This window comes from Hippocampus guttulatus, chromosome 6 (genome assembly GCF_054856545.1).
Source record: "Hippocampus guttulatus isolate MCC_2025c chromosome 6, RoL_Hgut_1.0, whole genome shotgun sequence".
Taxonomy (NCBI): Eukaryota; Metazoa; Chordata; class Actinopteri; order Syngnathiformes; family Syngnathidae; genus Hippocampus; species Hippocampus guttulatus.
Genome location: NC_141266.1, coordinates 2,177,837 through 2,196,250, shown reverse-complemented (window position 1 = coordinate 2,196,250; position 18,414 = coordinate 2,177,837). Strand labels below are relative to the sequence as shown.

The 18,414-nt window shown below is 44.9% G+C and overlaps 1 protein-coding gene across 6 annotated transcripts in view; it reads right to left on the bottom strand.

The window, feature by feature from the left end:
• The window catches only part of azi2 (5-azacytidine induced 2), a 61,907-nt gene that overhangs the window by 27,351 nt on the left and 16,142 nt on the right, over positions 1-18,414 (bottom strand). For 3 of the 6 annotated variants that reach the window (XM_086112843.1, XM_086112842.1, XM_086112848.1), the window contains exons 2-3: positions 14,143-14,396; positions 9,401-9,511 (exon numbers count right to left, since the gene is read on the bottom strand). In XM_086112843.1, coding sequence (XP_085968969.1) covers positions 9,401-9,511; positions 14,143-14,361 — 330 coding nt within the window. In that variant the 5' untranslated portion in view covers positions 14,362-14,396. The remainder of the gene's footprint in view (positions 1-9,400; positions 9,512-14,142; positions 14,397-18,414) is intronic. The other 3 variants (XM_086112847.1, XM_086112846.1, XM_086112845.1) reach the window with 2 other exon arrangements.

The window sequence follows — 18,414 nt, the reverse complement described above, 5'->3', positions numbered from 1 at the left end:
CGGGTACTCCGGTTTCCTCCCACATTCCAAAAAAACATGCATGGCAGGCTGATTGGACGCTCTAAATTGTCCCTAGGTGTGAGTGTGGGCGTGGATGGTTGTTCGTCTCTGTGTGCCTTGCGATTGGCTGGCAACTGATTCAGGGTGTCCCCCGCCTACTGCCCGAAGACGGCTGGGATAGGCTCCAGCACCCCCCGCGACCCTAGTGAGGATCAAGCGGTTCGGAAAATGGATGGATGGAAGTTAAGGTCCACATGAACTGCATGGTGTTAAGAGATGAATAGTTTCTCCAATGGCTTCTTCACTGTACTTTTTTTCAGCTACAGTTACATTAAGCATAAGTAATGTCGCAGCTTAGTTTTGACAGTAAGGTACTTGCTTTCACACTTCGTTAAAATAAAATATTTATTGTATATAAGATCATAGAGACTTATAAGATATAAGACTTCTGCTTGGCTCTCGACGAAGGCGGACGCTTTTTTTGCTCTGCTCCTGCCCCCCTCCCCACCCTCCTTGCTCGCCACTCAGTCTATGTGCTGTCCTTGTGCTGTCTTCTCCTAGCCTCCGCCGTATTTTTCATCCTAAAAAACAAACCATGGAATTGGTTGGCTGGTCTCTTGATGCAATCGACAAGATTTTCTCGACGAGAAGAGCAGGCAGTGGGGAGCCTGCTTGTCCCTCGGGACATTTGCTGCTGGGCACACCCTAGATCCACGGAGGAAGCGGAGAATGGTGTGCCTGTCAATACTGTCCGTTGAGGAGGAGGAAGACATCTACATTATTGGCCTTCTGATAGCAGGTATGCTGCAGTTTGGTGTTAGCAGTTTCCTGTTGTATCGCAAAATCCAACCGACGGGAGCAGCTTTATTGGAAGTGAAGAAGCTGCCGGTCATTCTCGATGGTCTAGCGCGAATGTCCAACACTCAGACTCCAGCGGTGACTGAGCTCAACCGCAATGGCGGTTCTGGAGCGTCTCCGTACGATCGACAACAACAGGGAGAAGTGGAATTCTCGCTTCGAAAAGGAATTGAGGATTTGGCTGATCGGCGCCAGTGAAGGGATACAGCCACGGACTCAAGGCCACCTGAAATTGTTGGCGGCCGTCCCTCCAAAACAAACAACGCTATTTGGACCCCTTTCCCCTGGATGGAAGGTATGCCCCCACCATCACCCCCCTCCTTCTCAGCCATGGACTGATAAGCCAGGACTGTCTTCATGAGCAGACCTTGACGCATACACATACACAACCAGGTAATCACACGCGCATACACATCCTCATCCTCACCGCCTTCATCGTTCCTCTTCTTTTCCCCCCGCGACATGGAATGATCCACGGAGCGCACGGCGGACTGTGCAGCTGGTTGGACGGGCCGCGTCGCGGTCACCCCCCCTCCCCCTTCCCCCTTCCCATTCATCCTCCCCCTCATTACATGTTATGTCTTGTGACTTGTTGTAACTGTCATATGCTTATTTATGTGCTAGGGTCTTTTATTATCCTGGACTTAAATTATCCTCAGAAGAGGATAGTTCGAGCATGTTTTTTTTCCCTCTCCCTACCTTGTGGTTTCCTTTCTGAACTCTGACTGTAAATTTCCCCATTGCGGGACAAATAAAGGATATCTTAATCAAATACAGGCTTCCCAAATGCTGTAACAAATTAAGAATGAGGTTTTGAGCATATGTCAGCATGTGGTCTCGAACTTTTAACATTTTTTTTCAAATTCTTTTTGCAGATGGATGGACATATTTTGAAAAGTGCAGTGCTATTAGACTTAATCAACACCAGGGAAGAAAATTTGTAAGCAGGAAAGGTCGCAGCATGGGGCAAACAATGGGGAAAAACAAAAGTTGTGGTCCCATCTTAGGATTCATTGTATTGACTTGTATGAAAGAGCACTAATGAAATGGAAATCTGATTCTCATGAAGATGAGGCAACTTAATCTCTGCCAACAATAGATGACATGTTTCAAAATTAAAAAAAAGTGGACAAACTCAGATGACAGGATGAAACTAATGGACAAATTAGTTTTCAGAGATGATAGTCACTGACAAGCAAACATTCATGATGATGTCTAATGTTGGCTTTAAGCACCTCATGGCTGGAGCAGAACCATGACATGCACTGAAATGTGTTTCCAAATTCTAGGTCTTGATTCAAACAAAGAATACTGGCTTCTCTGTGTCTGTCCCCACAGACTGCAGCTCCTGTGTGACAAAGTCTTCTATGAGCCTGACATACCATTTCATCACTACTGAAGGGCCTAAAAAAGACAGGTCATCTTAAATATAAGAGCGATGCATGGGTCCCACACAGGAGAATACTTGAAAGAGACATTCCTCACTAGTCTTGAGGACTGGAAGAGAAGCAAAGACCATGTGAGACAGCTGAACAAATATTATCAATGGTATGAGGTTTGATGAAGTCCTGGACCTCAGAAGCACAGCATTCGCCTTTTTCGCTTGACAGAGCAAAAAATCCAGTTCAGGGTATCATCATTTTTGTTGAAGACCGTTTCATGAACACATCCTGGCCTCACTCATGAACAAAGACCACAAGATACTTAAACCTCCACTTGGGGCTGGATTTCAACCCTGACCCAGAAAGGGCACTCCACCCTTTTCCAACTGAGGACCATTGTCAGATTTGGAGGTGTTGATTTTCATTCCAACCGCATCACACTCAGCTGTGAACTGCTCCAGTGAGAGTTGAAGATCACCGCTTGAACAAGCCAACAGTACCACAGCATCTGCAAAAGTGAGTCCACCATACTGGACCCCGTCCCTGCCTCGGCTGCCCCTAGAAATTCTGTCCATAAAGGTTATTAACAGAATTGGTGACGGCGGAGTTCAACCCTCACTTAGCACCGGCAACGCGTACCAAACTGACATTGGTGTTATAGGGACTGTATAGCCCATATCAGGGGATTCAGTTCACCATACTCCTGAAGCACTCCCCACAGAACTCCCCAAGGGACACGGCTGCACCTTCTCCAAGCCCACAAAACACATGTACACTGGTTCAGGGAATTTTCATGAACCCTCTGATGACCCTGCTAGGGTTGTAGAGCTGGTCAGTGGTTCCACTGCCAGGACAAAACCCGCACTGCTCCTCCTGGATCTGAGACTCAACTTCTCGATGGACTTTTCTCTCCAGCACCCCTGAATATACCTTCCTGGGGAGGCTGAGGAGTGTGATCCCTCTGTTGTCGGAACACATGCTCCGGTCCCCCTTCTTAAAAAGAGGGACCACCACTCTGGTTTGCCAATCCGAAAGCACTATCCTCCATGTCCACACAATGTTGCAAAGGCTTTTCAAACAGGACAGGACAGCCCCACAACATTAAGAGCTTTGAGGAGCTCCGAGTGGATCTCATCCGCCCCTGGGGCTTTGCCAGAGAGGAGTTGTTTTAACCAGCTCTGTGACAGCAATCCCAGAGATAGGAGAGCCCACAGACTCCTCCAAGGAAGGCCTGTCGCTGGAATTGTGGAGGTCTTCAAAGTATTCTGCCCACAAACAACCCCGCAAGTAAAGGTCTGCAGCGCCCCTATCCCCACTATATATATAGTGTTAATGGTGCACCAGATGATGGACCAGAATTTCCTCTAAACCGTCCGAAAGTCGGTTTCCATGGACTCGCCAACACTCTTTCCATGCCTGAGTTTGTGCTTCGGGAAGCACCAAAGCTGCATTTTGCTTGGCCAGATGGTGCCCGTCAGTTGTCTCCGGGGTCCCACAGGCCAAAATGGCCAAATAGGACTTTTTCTTCAGCTTGATGGCATTACTTACCTCCGGTGTCTACCGGCAGATTCAGGGATTGGCACCAAAACAGACACCGACCACCTTATGGCCACAACTCTGTTTAGCCGCCTCAACAATAAAGGCATGGAACATCAATGTCCAGCGCCTCCCCAGGGACGTAGGCAAAGCTCTGCCGGAGGTGGGAATGAAATGCCTCCTGACAGGGGATTCTGCCAGACGCTCATTATATGTTTGGGTCTGCTAGGTTGAACTGGCAACTTGCCCCACCATTGGAACCAACTCATCACCAAGTGGTGATCAGTTGACAGCTCTGCCCCTCTCTTCATCTAAGTGTCCAAAACATGCAGCTGCAAATCCATAATACGACCATAAAGTCAATCAATCGAATTGCCAAGTGCACATATGGACACCCTGATGTTTGAACTTCGTGTTTGTTATGGACAATCTGTGACGAGCACACAAGTTCAATGACATAACACCACCAGAGTTCTGATCATGGGGTGAGAGAGGGGGGGTTCCTCCCAAAATGCAGAACAGCGGCCCGCGAGGACAGGAGCTGGACATACTTGATTTAGACCTTCATGATAATGCAACACGAAGTTTGTGAATTTTTGCACTGTTGCCATAACAACACGCAGTATGTCAATAAAACGGCTGACTTTGAGGGTCTAAACATGCATGAAAACATATGAAACCTGGCACACACACCAGGCCTAGCTAAATCATCAAGTTGAAACCTATATGTGTAACAGGCCAAGATCTACAAAAACGTCACATGGACCCATGTGCTAAAGCTAACAGAAAGTCCGCCAATTTGATTATATTTTCAAAGCCAGCATTGCCTTGACTACAAAAGCTGCTGTAACTTGACCATGATCATTTCTTCCAAAGATTTTTCACATTTGATGATAGTCCAGGTATGAAGACATCTACGATAGCATGGTAGCCAAGCCTGCACTCGGCACAGTCCAAAAAAGCAATGTGGGATCCCACCGCCAAAGGGTTCACCACCTGTGTGAGGGGCCTAAGGGGTCAGGGGCAGCGTGAATAGGGCGGTAGCCAAAGGAAGGGAGCCTGAGCTAGTGTACGAGGTCAAGAAGTTCTCAATAGATTTTGTCGGGCTTGCCTCCACATAGAGCTTTTGCCCTGGTATCAGTCCTTGCCACAAGGGTTGGATTCTCTTCCACTCTGGAGTTGCCCAAGCAGGTCTCGGCATACTTATTGTACCCCGACTCGGTGCCTTTACATTGGAGTTAACCCTGGTGTATGAGAGAGTAGCCTCCCTCTATCTTCAGGTGGGGGGGGGGGCTGGCTGTTGCTTGTGCCTATGACAAAGGATACAATTGTTCTGCTGGGGGACATCAATGCTCAGTTGGGCAATGACAGTGAGACATGGAAAAGCATAATGGGAAGGAACTCCCCGCACCGCTGGATTAGAACACAAATGGTGTATTTACAGTATATTGGACCTCTGTGCTCATCACAGATTGTCATTACCGAACACCATATGCAGACACAGCTGTACACCTGAGCAATTGGCAACAGCACACTTTAGACCATGATTTCGTGATCCATTTTGTGGGTTTTTAGTTGGACTTGTGGCCACATGTTCTGCACACTTGGATGAAGAAAGGGGAGGAGCTGTTAATCGAGCACCGCCTGTTGGTAGTGTTGGCACCGATGCTGGGGGACCCGGCAGACCCAAAAATGTATTGTGAGGGTTTCCTGGGAACAATTATCGCAGTCCCCTGTTAGACAGAGATTCAATCCAAATTCAATTTAGACAGAGATTATTATATTTAAGATTAAGATTAAGATATACTTTATTTGTCCCACACTGGGGAAATTTACAGTCTACAGCAGCAAGATTGTGGATAGAAAGAAGAAAGAAGAAAAAAAAAACACTGTTCAATTAAGTGCAATATAAATACAAAATGGATAAATCGCAGTGCTATTTACAATTGCTTTTCACATCATTTAATTATTATTATTATTATTGTTATTATTTTTATTCAGCAGCCTGACAGCAGTCGGTAGGAACAAGCGTCGGAATCTCTCCTTCTTGCAGCACGGGTGTAACAGTCTCTGGCTGAAGGAGCTACCTAGTGCTGTCAGGGTGGGCTGGAGGGGTAGCTTTTCGCTTAGTTAGCATCCTTCTGTTGCCCACCTCCTCCAGAGTGTTGAGGGAGCAGCCCAGGACAGAACTGGCCTTCCTGACCAGTCGCTTTCTGTCCCGGGCCGAGATGCTGCCTGACCAGCAGACAATGCCATAATGGATGGCCGAGGCCACCACCAAGTTATAGAATGTCTTAAGGAGTGACCCCTGAACCCCAAAAGACCTCAGTTTCCTGAGTAGGAAGAGTCTGCTCTGTCCTTTCCTAATCAGGGTGTCCGTGTTTGTAGACCAGTCCAGTTTGTTGTTCAGAAGAACACCAGGTACTTGTAGGAGGTCACCCTCTCTATGTCCATACCCTGGATGTTCATCGGTGCTGGTGAGGACTGTTTCCTGCAGAAATCCACAACCAACTCCTTAGTTTTCCTAGGGTTGATCTGGAGGAGATTCTGCTGGCACCAGTCCACAAAGTCCTTCGTCAGTCCCTTGTACTCCCGATCGTCTCCCTCTGTAATGAGGCCAACAGAGGGGGCCGATTTATTCTACAGATATATTGCTAATGCTATATTTTATATTGCACTTAGATTGAACTCTGTACAGTTCTTTTCTGAAATATTTATTTTGTGCAATGAAACACTTTGTTATCCCCCCCACTCCAATTTTGCTGCTGTAGACTGCAAATTTCCCCAGTGTGGGACAAATAAAGGTTATCTTATCTTAACTCAGATTTGTAGTAGAACTTTGCCCACATCTCGGGACAGCTCTGAGTCTGAGTGGACCATCCTTTGTTCCTCCATTGTTGAGGAGTGGTGCCTTCAGTGGTGGCAACACTCGAATCTGTTGGTGTACACCAGCTGTGAAGCTGAAGACAGAGTCCTATCAGGCTTTTTTGGGACTCCCGAGGCAGCTGATGGATACCAGCTGGCCAAGCAGAACACAGCTAGTGGTTACTGTGACAAAAAGTCAGGCCTGGGAGGAGTTTAGTGAGGCCATGAAGAACGACTTCTTGATGCCTTTGAGGAAATTCGGGTCTATATTCCAGCATCTCAGAGGGGGAGCAATGCAACATCATCACTGTGTCTAATGGGGAAAGGTCATTGTTGACCTCGACTTGGGACGTTATGAGTCGGTGGGGAGACACGCTTTCCCATGAGGAAGCACAGTCTGGGATCTCTGAGGCAGGTTCTCTTATCTGTGGAGTTGAGGTGTCCGAGGTGGTTAATAAGGTCCTCTGTGGCAGGGCTCCAGGGATGGGTGACATCCCTTCTGAGTTTCTAAAGGTTTTGGATTTTGTAGGCCTCTGCAAAACTGCATCGACATCGGGGACACTGTCTCTGGATTTGCAAACTGCGGTTGATGTTGACTGCAGGGTATGCTCCAGTGAAATATGGATCCCACTCCTCAGCCTCCCTGGTAAGGTCTATTCAGGGGTGCTGGAGAAGAGGGTCTGTCGGGAAGATGAAGTAGGCTAGCTACATGTGTTTAATGGACATGGAGAATAAGTTGTACCGTGTCAGAGTTTGGTCTGCATTGCCAGCATAAAGTCAAATTTGTTTCCGGTGAGGGTTGGACGCTGCCAAGGATGGTCTTGGTCACAGATTATGTTGATTATATTTGTGGACAGAATTTCTAGGCTGAGCCGAGGTGGAGAGAGGGTTTGGTTGGTGACCTGAGCAGCGGCATGGTGGCCATTGGGAATTTAGAGAAAACTGGTACGTAAATAGAAAATTCCAGGTCGAAATGACCATGCACCAGCCAAGGGTTATAGAGGAACAGCATATGGTGGAATGTACTGTGTAAACCCATCCCTTCAGCCATCGACGTCATCCCTGGGTATTTGTTTTGAATATGTTATTTTTGTAGATGATATGCTTATGTTGGCGTCATCAAGCCGAGATCTCCAATTCTCACTGGAGCAGTTCGTAGTCCAGTGTTAAGTAGTTATGAATCAAATCAATACCTCCAAGGATGAGAAAGTGGCGCTTAGTTGGGAAAAGGCGGAGTGCCCTCACCAGGTAAGGGATGAGACCTTGCCCGAAGTAGAAAAGTTCAAGTATCTTGGGGTTTTGTTAACGAGTGAGGGAAGAATGGAACATGAGCTCACCTATGGTCACTAACTGTGGTCGTGACGGAAAGGACAAGACCCCATATACAAGCGGCTGAAATTAGTTATCTCCGCAGGATGTATGGGCTCTCCATAACTCCATATAATTCTACATCATCAACAACTACAAACACGGACAACCTGATTAGGAAAGGACAGAGCCGACTCTTCCTATTCAGGAAACGGAGGTCTTTTGGGGTTCAGGGGTCGCTCCTTAAGACTTTCTATAACTCGGTGGTGGCCTCGGCCATCCATTATGGCATTGTCTGCTGGTCAGGCAGCATCTCAGCCCGGGACAGGAAGAGACTGGAGCGACTGGTCAGGAAGGCCAGTTCTGTCCTGGGTTGCTCCCTTGAGACTCTGGAGGAGGTGGGCAACAGAAGGATGCTAACTAAGCTAAAAGCTATGATGGACAGTCCCTCCCACCCTCTCCAGCCCGCCCTGACAGCACTAGGTAGCTCCTTCAGCCAGAGACTGTTACACCCGCGCTGCAAGAAGGAGAGATACAGACGCTCGTTCCTACCAACTGCTGTCAGGCTGCTGAATAATAAAAAATAGCAACAATAATATTTAATAATTGAATGATGTGGAAAACAACTGTAAATTGCACTGCGATTTATCCATTTTGTATTTATATTGCACTTAATTGGACGGTGTTTGTTTGGGGTTTTTTTCTTCTTCTTTCTGCCTACATTCTTGCTGCTGGAGGCTGTAAATTTCCCCAGTGTGGGACTAATAAAGGATATCTTATCTTAACTAACATTGTATTGTTATCATATTGTGTTAAATGTTGCCCACACATTATCCATTATAGCCTGGTCATCCTGGAATTGGCATTCTCCCATCTGTGTTTCTTATTTTTCCACAAAATGATTTTTTTTAGTTTTGCCGTGCCATCCTGTGGGGGAGATTGTTAATATTGTGGGCATGTGATGCTCTTCAAGACTATTTTGCTATTAAGGGCAATATAAATAAATTTGACGACGTGAGAAGCTTAGTCATCCAGGATGTGCTCTGAGTACAGACTCTGTTCTTCTGCACCCAGAGGAGACAAGGTGAGTTGGCTCAGGAATATGGTTAGGATGTCTCTTGGACGCCTGCCTAGTGAGGTCTTTCTGGCGGATTCCTTTTCGGGGGACGATCTGGAGAGACTGTCGCTCTGGTGGCCTGGGATCGTCTCAGGATTTCCCCAGAAGAACTGGATGAAATAGCTGGTAAGAAGATTGTCTGGGGTTCCCTGCTAAAGATACTGCCTCTGTGACCCAATCCCAGATATATTTGCAGAAGAAAATATAATGGATGGATGAACGGACATAAGATTAAAAAAAAGGGTACAATTTAATATACCTCCTGGAATAATGTTTGACTTTTTTTTTTACTTTAATGGGATTAAGAAATATTAATGTAACCCGTAAAACACACCAGTTTGTTAAGCTCCATCTGCAGGTCCTCTTTTTCAATATAAATTCCTCGATATGCGGTGAAGGCCTTGTTGACATATTGAGGACCCTGCGAAGCCTCAGGCCGGAAGAGCTAGAAGAATGACACAAGGGTGCAAAAAAATAGGCTGATAAGTATGTACAGATATCATCTTCCACCACATCATATGTATATTAAAACAGATGGAAACCAAAGCAAATGTGACAAACAGAAATGATGCCATGAAGTTACTTTAACTCGGGTTGCGAAAATTCCAGGAAAATTTGAAGTTGTAAGTTTTCCACTAAATTATTGGGAATTTAGTCGAGTTAATGAGAATTTATGGGAATTCACGGGGATAAACTGAGTAATTTACTTCATAGATAACTCAATTCCAGTTTATCATCATCTTGCCTGAAACAATCAGATTTCATGGAATTAAAGTTGAATATGAAGGGCAAAATGCAGAGGGTAGGCATTTCCCATGGGTTCACCACCTGTGGGAGGAGCCAAGGGGGTCAGGTGCAGTGTGAGCTGGGTGGCGGCCAAAACTAGGAACCTTGGCTGTCCGATCCCCGACGACAGAAGTTGGCTTTCGGGATGTGGAATGTCAGCACTCTGGCAGGGAAGGAGCATGAGCTTGTGTGAGAAGACCAGAAATTCCAACGAGATATCATCGGACTTGCCTCCACACACACCTTGGGTTTTGGTATCAGTCCTATCAAGAGATGTTCGACTATTTTCCACTCTGGAGTTGTCTACAGTGAAAGGTGTCGAGCAGGTGTGGGCATATATCTTGCCCCCCTGGCTTGGAGCCGGTCAATTGGGGTTCATGCCGATGGGACAAAAGGGTAGCCCTCTCTCCATCTTCGGGTGGGGCATGAGTCCTGTTTGTGCCTATGCACCAAACAAAAGTTCAGAGTTCCCACCCTTTTCTTGTATCCTTGGAATGAGTGCTGGAAAGCCTTAAATGAAGAAAAAAAAAAAAAAAACGTGGTTGCCCCGAGTGGCGGCTGAGTGTAAAATTTATTAGCGATACCATTTTTGGTGGGAGCTGGAAAACTTCCTTGTATTTTTGTTTTAGATTTTCCCATTTTTGGAGGCTTGTTGTCCCCCGTCCCTTCCCCTCTGTCCTAATTTCCTTTAAAAATAAACACTACCACAAATGTCTCACATTATTTAAAACAACAACAGTCAAGAGCACACATGTAAGAGTAAAGATTTGCATGTTACACTGCCACGTTTTCTTAGACTAGTGCGGGGATCGGCAACGTGCGTCTCCGGAGCTGCATGTGGCTCTTTAGTGCCGCCCTAGTGCCTCCCTGGAGCTTTTTCAAAAATGTTTGAAAATGGAAAAAGATGGGAGAGGTAAATATATTTTAATATGGTTTCTGTAGGAGGACAAGCATGACACAAACATTCTCAACGCTTTCTAATGCTGTAAAAATGTGTAGAATGAATATTACATTTCAACATTTCTGTCAACGAAGATTTGCGTCACAGCCTGCGACACATATTTCTCTGAGCAGGGTGGGGTACCAGACAGGTGGCTGTTATTTAAAAAAAAAAATGGTGTTTCATATACAATTCACTGGGGGTACTGGCAGAGAATGGGAATCTGGAGGGCAGAGAGGAGCATTTTTAAACGGTACACGTGAGCAACGATAGTTAACACGCTGCAAAAATGCGTACCATGCCTCGGCATGCGTGTGTAAGTGTGTGCGTACGCGCGCGTGCGGTAACAGGTCGATCTCGGGAGGCTGGTTGATCGAAATGTAGATCTTCGGTCAAAAAAGGTTGCATCCTGCACGACAGGATGCATTGCAGCGGAAAAAAAAAAACATTCAATCATGAAGGCTCATTGTGTATTTGTAGCCAACTTAGTCATTTTGATTGTAGGATAATATATCTAATATAGCTCCATACAGCATGTGTTTCCTTCATCATCAGGCTTTTAATTTTTTGCGGGTCGAGAAATATTTGTTTTTTTGTTGGCGGCCTGGTATTCCATTGGTTAGAACGTCGACTTCACAGTGCAGAGGTACTGGGTTCAATTCCAGCTCCGGCCTCCCTGTGTGGAGTTTGCATGTTCTCGCCAGGCCTGCGTGGGTTTTCTCCGGGTGCTCCGGTTTCCTCCCACATTCCAAAAACATGCATGGCAGGTTGATTGGACGCTCTAAATTGTCCCTAGGTGTGAGTCTGGGCGTGGATGGTTGTTCATCTCTGTGTGCCCTGCGATTGGCTGGCGACCGAATCAGGGTGTCCCCTACTGCCTGAAGACAGCTGGGATAGGCTCCAGCACCCCCCGCGACCCTAGTGAGGACAAAGCGGTTCGGAAGATGAATGAATGAATGTTTTTTTGGTCCAATATGGCTCTTTCAACATTTTGGGTTGCCGACCCCTGGACTAGTGTGACAACAGCCAATGGACATCACTAGTAATGACTGCATAACATGATTGATAAGACAACTCAACAATGAAAAACTTACATCACAGAATTCAGAAGCAACAATACTACCTAGCCTCAAGTGTCTGGGTTGTTATTTTGCTCCGATAGCGTGTAAGCCAGCTAGATAGTAAGCACTTACCAACAACTTAAAAAGACAACAAATAGTACAAAAGTAAAGTAATCTAACTAAGTGTCAGTATGAAATTCAATGTTTCACTAGTGTGGGTGTTGCTATTTGTGTCTGGTAACCAGCTCTATCGTGAGCGTTTACCAACAACTCAGAACATCAGGTATAGAACATCTAATCAAACCATGAATGCCATTTTCCATTTCCTTTTGCTGGCCGATGTTTTTGTTGACTGATGCCGAGAAAACGGGATGTGTAGAACTCTGTCGTCTGGAGAGGTCAGGGTCTGTCTTCATGTTGCAAGGTCCCATGTCCCTTGTCTGTGACCCTACCCATAAAATTTACAGGTGATTAGGACACTTCTTGGTTCTTGTCAATGCACAACTCTAGGGATAAGGGACAAGATGAGACGTAAGAGTTTTATTGGGATTGGGCCTTAGTATCAGTCCGTCGTGGTGAAGAAGAAGCTGAGCCAATAGGCAAACGTCTCAATTTACAGGTCAATCTACATTCCTTCAATCACCTATGGTCAGGAGCTGTGAGTCGTGACCGAAAGAACAAGATCTTGGATACAAGCGGCCGAAATATGTTTCCTCCGCAGGGTGTCGGGACTTCTCTTAGATATAGGGTGAGAAGTTCAGTCATCCTGGAGGAGCTCAGGATGGAGCTGCTGCTCCTACACATTGAGAGGAGCCAGATGAGGTGGCTCGGGCATCTGATTATGAAGCTGGACGCCTTCCAAGTGAGGTGTTCTGAGCACATCCCAGTGAGAGGAGGCCCTGGGGGAGACCGAGGACACGCTGCACGGTGTCCTGTATCCTGGTTGGCATGAGAATGTATCGGCATCCCCCCGGAAAGTTGGATGAATTGGCTGAGAAAAGGCAAGTCTCGGCTTCTCCACAAAGGCTGCTGCCCCTGCGACCTGACCCCGGATTAGCAGACATGGATGGATGGATGGTAGAGGCTAGGCTTGATAAGGTTGAGGGAAGATTCTTTTTATTTGCATCTTGAACGGGACTATTGAAGGGAGATGTACTCTTTCATTTCAGGTTTAGAGTGGGATTTTGTGAGTCTTGTTAGATGGAGTGAATGCATTTTTTTATTTTATTGAATTTTTTTACATTTTGAATAGGTTGGGTCAGGTAGTTAATTAAAACGATCAAATTCAACTTGAATTTCAAATCTTTTGAATTTCATGCTTTTTAATTGACACTTTGAATGTATGACTTCTGATGACATAAAATATTTATGCTTATTACAGTGATCCCTCACTTATCGCGGTTCATGGGGAACAGGACCCTGCTGCACGAAGTGAAAAACCGCGAAGGAGGGTTGGCTCCCCCCTAGGAATTTATGTGTAAGTGTATGCGGGTAACTGCATGTTGAGAAATACTGTATGTAAACAGTGATTATACGTTTCATATCTGAGACAAAGACTACAGCAGAACACATATTTACTTAAATCTAATTATAAAACCTCATGCAGTAATTAATATTCATCAGCATTGCCTTCTAAGTGAGGCTAAGAGACTTGTGTTCGTGAAGCTGCTCTCACTTTTTGCTCTGACGGTGTCGCCGCCGTTAGCCTCCAGCTAGCTCCTGGCCAGCAGCCGATGTGTTTATGACAACACAATTATTCGGTATTGATGAGGAGGAGGCGTTCAAGCCCAATCACCCTCTCTCTCTCTCTCACACCCCCCCCACCCCCCGTGCACGGAGCAAACATGACAGAAGAAAGTATGCCAGAGAGAGGTAGGCGAACGAGAGTTAGCGTGACGAGACCCACCGATCAGAGAGTCAACAGCGTGACGAGCTCACAAGGGAACGTGTTGGGCGGGGCTGCGAAGATGCGCAGCCAATCAGCTCGTGGGATAAATCCACTCATGCTGTCATCGGCCGACATCGCGCCAGGAACCATTCACGCATACAGGCATGTACAAAACCTCTGAGTAACTCGGCATTTTTTTCTGAATACAGTGCTTTTGGGGGGGGGGGGGGGGACGATGTACTAAAGGCACGATAATTGAAGTGCGATATAGCGAGGGATCAATGTGTTTTCAAAATTCCAGTTTAACTCCCCATGAATTTGATCTGAAGGCTTTGCAGAAATTTACCAGAAATGATGCACCCCTTTGCAAACCTGACTTCAGCATTGCATTGTATTCATACCTTATCCTCCAGTTGCTTCACTCGTTTCCTAAGGAAAGTATTATCTCGCTCAGTCTCTCTCAGTCGCTTTTTGATGTCCTCATAGGCTGTGACAAGGGCAAAATGAGAAGCTACAGATTCATCGCCAGCACACACCGATACAGGGCTCTCTCCCACAGCAGTGTAGGCTGTCTCATGTTTAAGGATGCAGATGTCATCATCCACAGCCTGGTGTTCCATGGCTGCACAGGCCGACTATGAAGCAGATTGAAGGTCTGTGGGATTAGAATGCAGAGATTCCTTTTAAAATCTAGTTTTAACATTCAGGGACACTTTGTGATATTTCACTGTGCCTTTGTTTCATTTGCAGAAAACACTTCTTCCACAGTTCTCTTGATTAAATAGTCCACAAAACCTCGAGAGACTTCTGTCAGCAACGACAAAGAGGACACTGATTTCTCTCAAAGGTGTGTGATGATCATCCCCCACTTTGGAAACTCAAATCCAGAGAGGCACGTGACATCCAGAAAGCTTAGCCAAAAGAACCACACGACAAAACAATTTTAAAATGTATCCTCAGGCATATGCAATTTTGAGAAGAACTTTACGAGACATTGCACATGTTTTATGTTTGTTCCATGTCACACGCGTATGCGCACAGACGTACACACACACGATGAGCAACAGCCATAACGGCCCCGAAGATGTACAGTTGACAGTTTATGAGCGTGTTAAAAGGAAATCACTGCTGAGTGGGAGACTATCTTAGTGGGAGACTAGCTATCTTAGTGGGAGACCTGATGCGGAAGCATGCGATGCAGTTTTGCAGCCTGTTAACTGTCGCAGGTCATGCGTACCGACTGCCATCAGTGAATTGTACACAAAATGAACTTTGACTGATAATAGTAATCATTATATATATAAAATTATGATTCCGGTATTATTATTGTAATAAAACCTATATCACAACAGCTCTGACCGCAAGCCGTAATTGCAGACTGCTGAGCGCGAACAACTTCCGGTGATGCAGATCACCCGCCACCCTCACTAAAAAGTGACCTGCTTCATTTTATTTTATTTTTTAAATACTTTTTGTGAAAGTGAGACTGATAGGATGCAGTGTGCATTAACACAAAAAATATATGAACATGCACAGAGACACACAAATGTATATTTATTTATTTATTTACTATACACCCCTCATGATCGACTTGGGACCAGTCCGCGAACTACCCGTCGATCGCGATCGATGTAATGGGCACCCCTGATTCTATAATCTAGAATCAGGGATGCCCATTACGTAGAATCTAGATTGATTGGTTTGCATTTAGAAGAGTCAGTACTTTGAATTACAATGTGTTAGTGTCTTTCAGAAACATTTGTAGTTGGATATTTGTAAAAAGATGTTCGAGTAATTCGAGTACCTCTGTTCAAAAAATGCTTTGTTTATTTTCAAGTTAATGATAGGCGAAGTATAAATTTTAAGATATCAGTCAAATCTGGGGCCGGAGACTAGTTACCTGAGTACAGTAACTACAGTATTATCTAATTATTTGCAAAAGAAGTAACTAATCCGTCCTCCCCATTCCAAGATTGCACCCACATCTGGGAGTGGGATCATTTTTTAGTTTGCAAGAAGAGCCTGTGCTCATTGTTCCTCAATCTCGTTATTCTTCTCATTTGGTCCCAAAAACTCTGAACCTGCTGTGTCTTATTTTCCCCTCCTTTTTCCTTGGCCCACCACGGACCTCTGGGTCCTCCTTTCTTCATTCCTGCCCCTACTCGACACCAGGACCTTCTCTGCCGCCTGATCATTTTCCTCCATGTGCTTTCTCTTTTGCAAGAATTCCTTTTTCTTCCCTTTAGGCTACATGCCCTGCACCACCATCTCATGGTGACCATACAAGTGCAACAGGGCGGAGGAAATAATGTCCCTATGTACGTCTGCCAGGGCCCGAAAACTCTTCTGACCAACTGTGCTACAAAGAAATCTAGTTCACCAGTTCCCCTCCAGAAAAAGGTGCCACGGACCTACACTGTATTCTCCACTCGACCACATTTTTCTCTCTCTTTTTTAAATTTCTAATTTTCCCGCTGACTGTGAAATCTGAATTCAGAGACAATCAATAAGTACCACATTTTGCAGACTTACACATTTTGTACAAAACTGGGGCTGAAGTAAATTGGATTTAAGAGTGAAATTAGCCTCACGGAGTACCCAGGTTTGTCATTTAAGAAAGTTAAGTTAGAATGAGAAGTCATTGTACAGATTTGTAGCGTTTTCATTGTTTATTTTGTCTTAATCTCATTCGTTCTTCCTTGTGATGTACCCTTTTCAAATTCTCATGTAGATTTACAAAATAAACAAGCACATCATAAAAATAAATTCTGTACTGTGTGTATGTTAATATACAAAGTTTCAAAACCGAACCCAAAACTCTCCAAATGTAGCATCCTTCTAATTAATGACTGATTTCAAGAGTTTTTTCTTCAGTTAAAGCCTTTCAAAAACCGGTGTGGTGCTCCTAAGCGGTGTTGAGGTTTTTTTGCAGGCAGTAAACTCAAGCCCCTGTCAATTAATAAAATGAAGTGACTAGGACTGGAACGGATCCTCAAGTACTGTACCTCAGTTTTGAAATGCTTGAGGCACTAATCGCAGCAACAATTGTTCATATTATAAATGATAGGAACGCGTCACCAACGCGGTATGAATGCCAACTTCAAAATAAACCGTACCTTACCAAATAATATTTAGACATATCACTTGGGACATTTTTATTTTGAAGTTGTTCCCGGCAGCATGCCGTTGTGAAACGGCTATCTTGACTTGAGCATTTAATTGCCATCATAAGCTGAGGCCACCAACAACGCAACGTTGTCCTGAAATAATGTTCAATCGCTAACTCAGTGTGCTGGTTGTCAGCGTTTAGCTCTAACAGTGCTAGCCGCTTAGCCTGGCGCTGCTTGTGAAAAGAGAAGCCAGTGCTAACGTCTTGCAGTGTGTTTGTTGGAAGCTTGTTGATGACGCTGTCACCTGGTTCACAAACAGACTATTGTTTGGTCACAGCTAGCCCCAAAACACAGCCCCACAACACTGCACGGTCCAAAACGAATGCGTTGTGAAATAAAACAGACAACAAATTATACATGTTAAAAAAAAAGTCCACACTTCCAAGTGCACACAATTAATGTTTTCTTTGGACTTACATTGCTGTGAAAAAGTATTTCCCCCCCTTCCTGATTTCTGTGTTCTTTGCATATTTATAACGCACAAAGTTTCATTTTATCGAACCAATTTTAATATCACACAGAAACTACTCAAGTAAATCCAAAATGCAATTTCTAAATGGCAATTTAATTTATAAAGGCAAAAAAAAATGCTAAATTACCTGTCCCGACGTGAAAAAAGTAATTGTCCCCCGCCCTTATTAAATTTCAAAGTAACTGTGACTAACGACTATTTTGGGAAGACTAAGTTCAATTTCACAGGCAACACCCCAGCACCACATTTGTTGAATCAAGAAACCACATGAATAGAATCTGTCAGAAAAAGTGAAGTAGGACACAAAATCTCAAGAAACAAACGCATCGTGTCACGATCCAAAGAAATTCAAGAAGAAATTATAAAAAGGGTTATTGAAATCTATCAGTCTGGAAATGTTACAGAGCCATTCCCAGGACTCTGGGACTCCAGCGAACCACTGTCAGAGCCATTATCCACAAATGGAGAAAACTGGGAACAGTGTCAAACATTCCCAGGAGTGGTCGACCAGCTAAAATTACTCCAAGAGTGCGGCAACAACTCATCCAGGAATCCACAAAAACCAGGAATCCACAAAAACCTAGAACAACATCCAAAGAACTCCAAACCTTGCTGGCCTTGGTTCCAGTAAGTGTTCATGACGCTAGTATAAGAAAGTCACTGGCCAAAAATTGCATTAATTGGAGAGTTCCCAGGCAAAAATCACTGATGTCCAAAAAGAACACTAAAACTCATCACACATTTGCCAAAAGTCATCTTGATGATCCTCAAGATTTTTGGAAAAAAATCTGTGGACTGAGGAGTCACAAATTGGACTTTTTGGTCGTCTGGGTTAAAATGGCACAGCATTTGATCAAAAGAACATCGTGCTAACAGTGAAACATGGTGGTGGCACTGTGATGGTTTGTAGCTACTTTCCTTCCTCAGGATCAGGAGAACTTGCAGTGAGTGATTGATGGGACAATGAATTCTGCTGTCTATGTCTACCAGAAAACCCCTGAAAGAGAACGTCCAACAAGTTTACGCAGGGT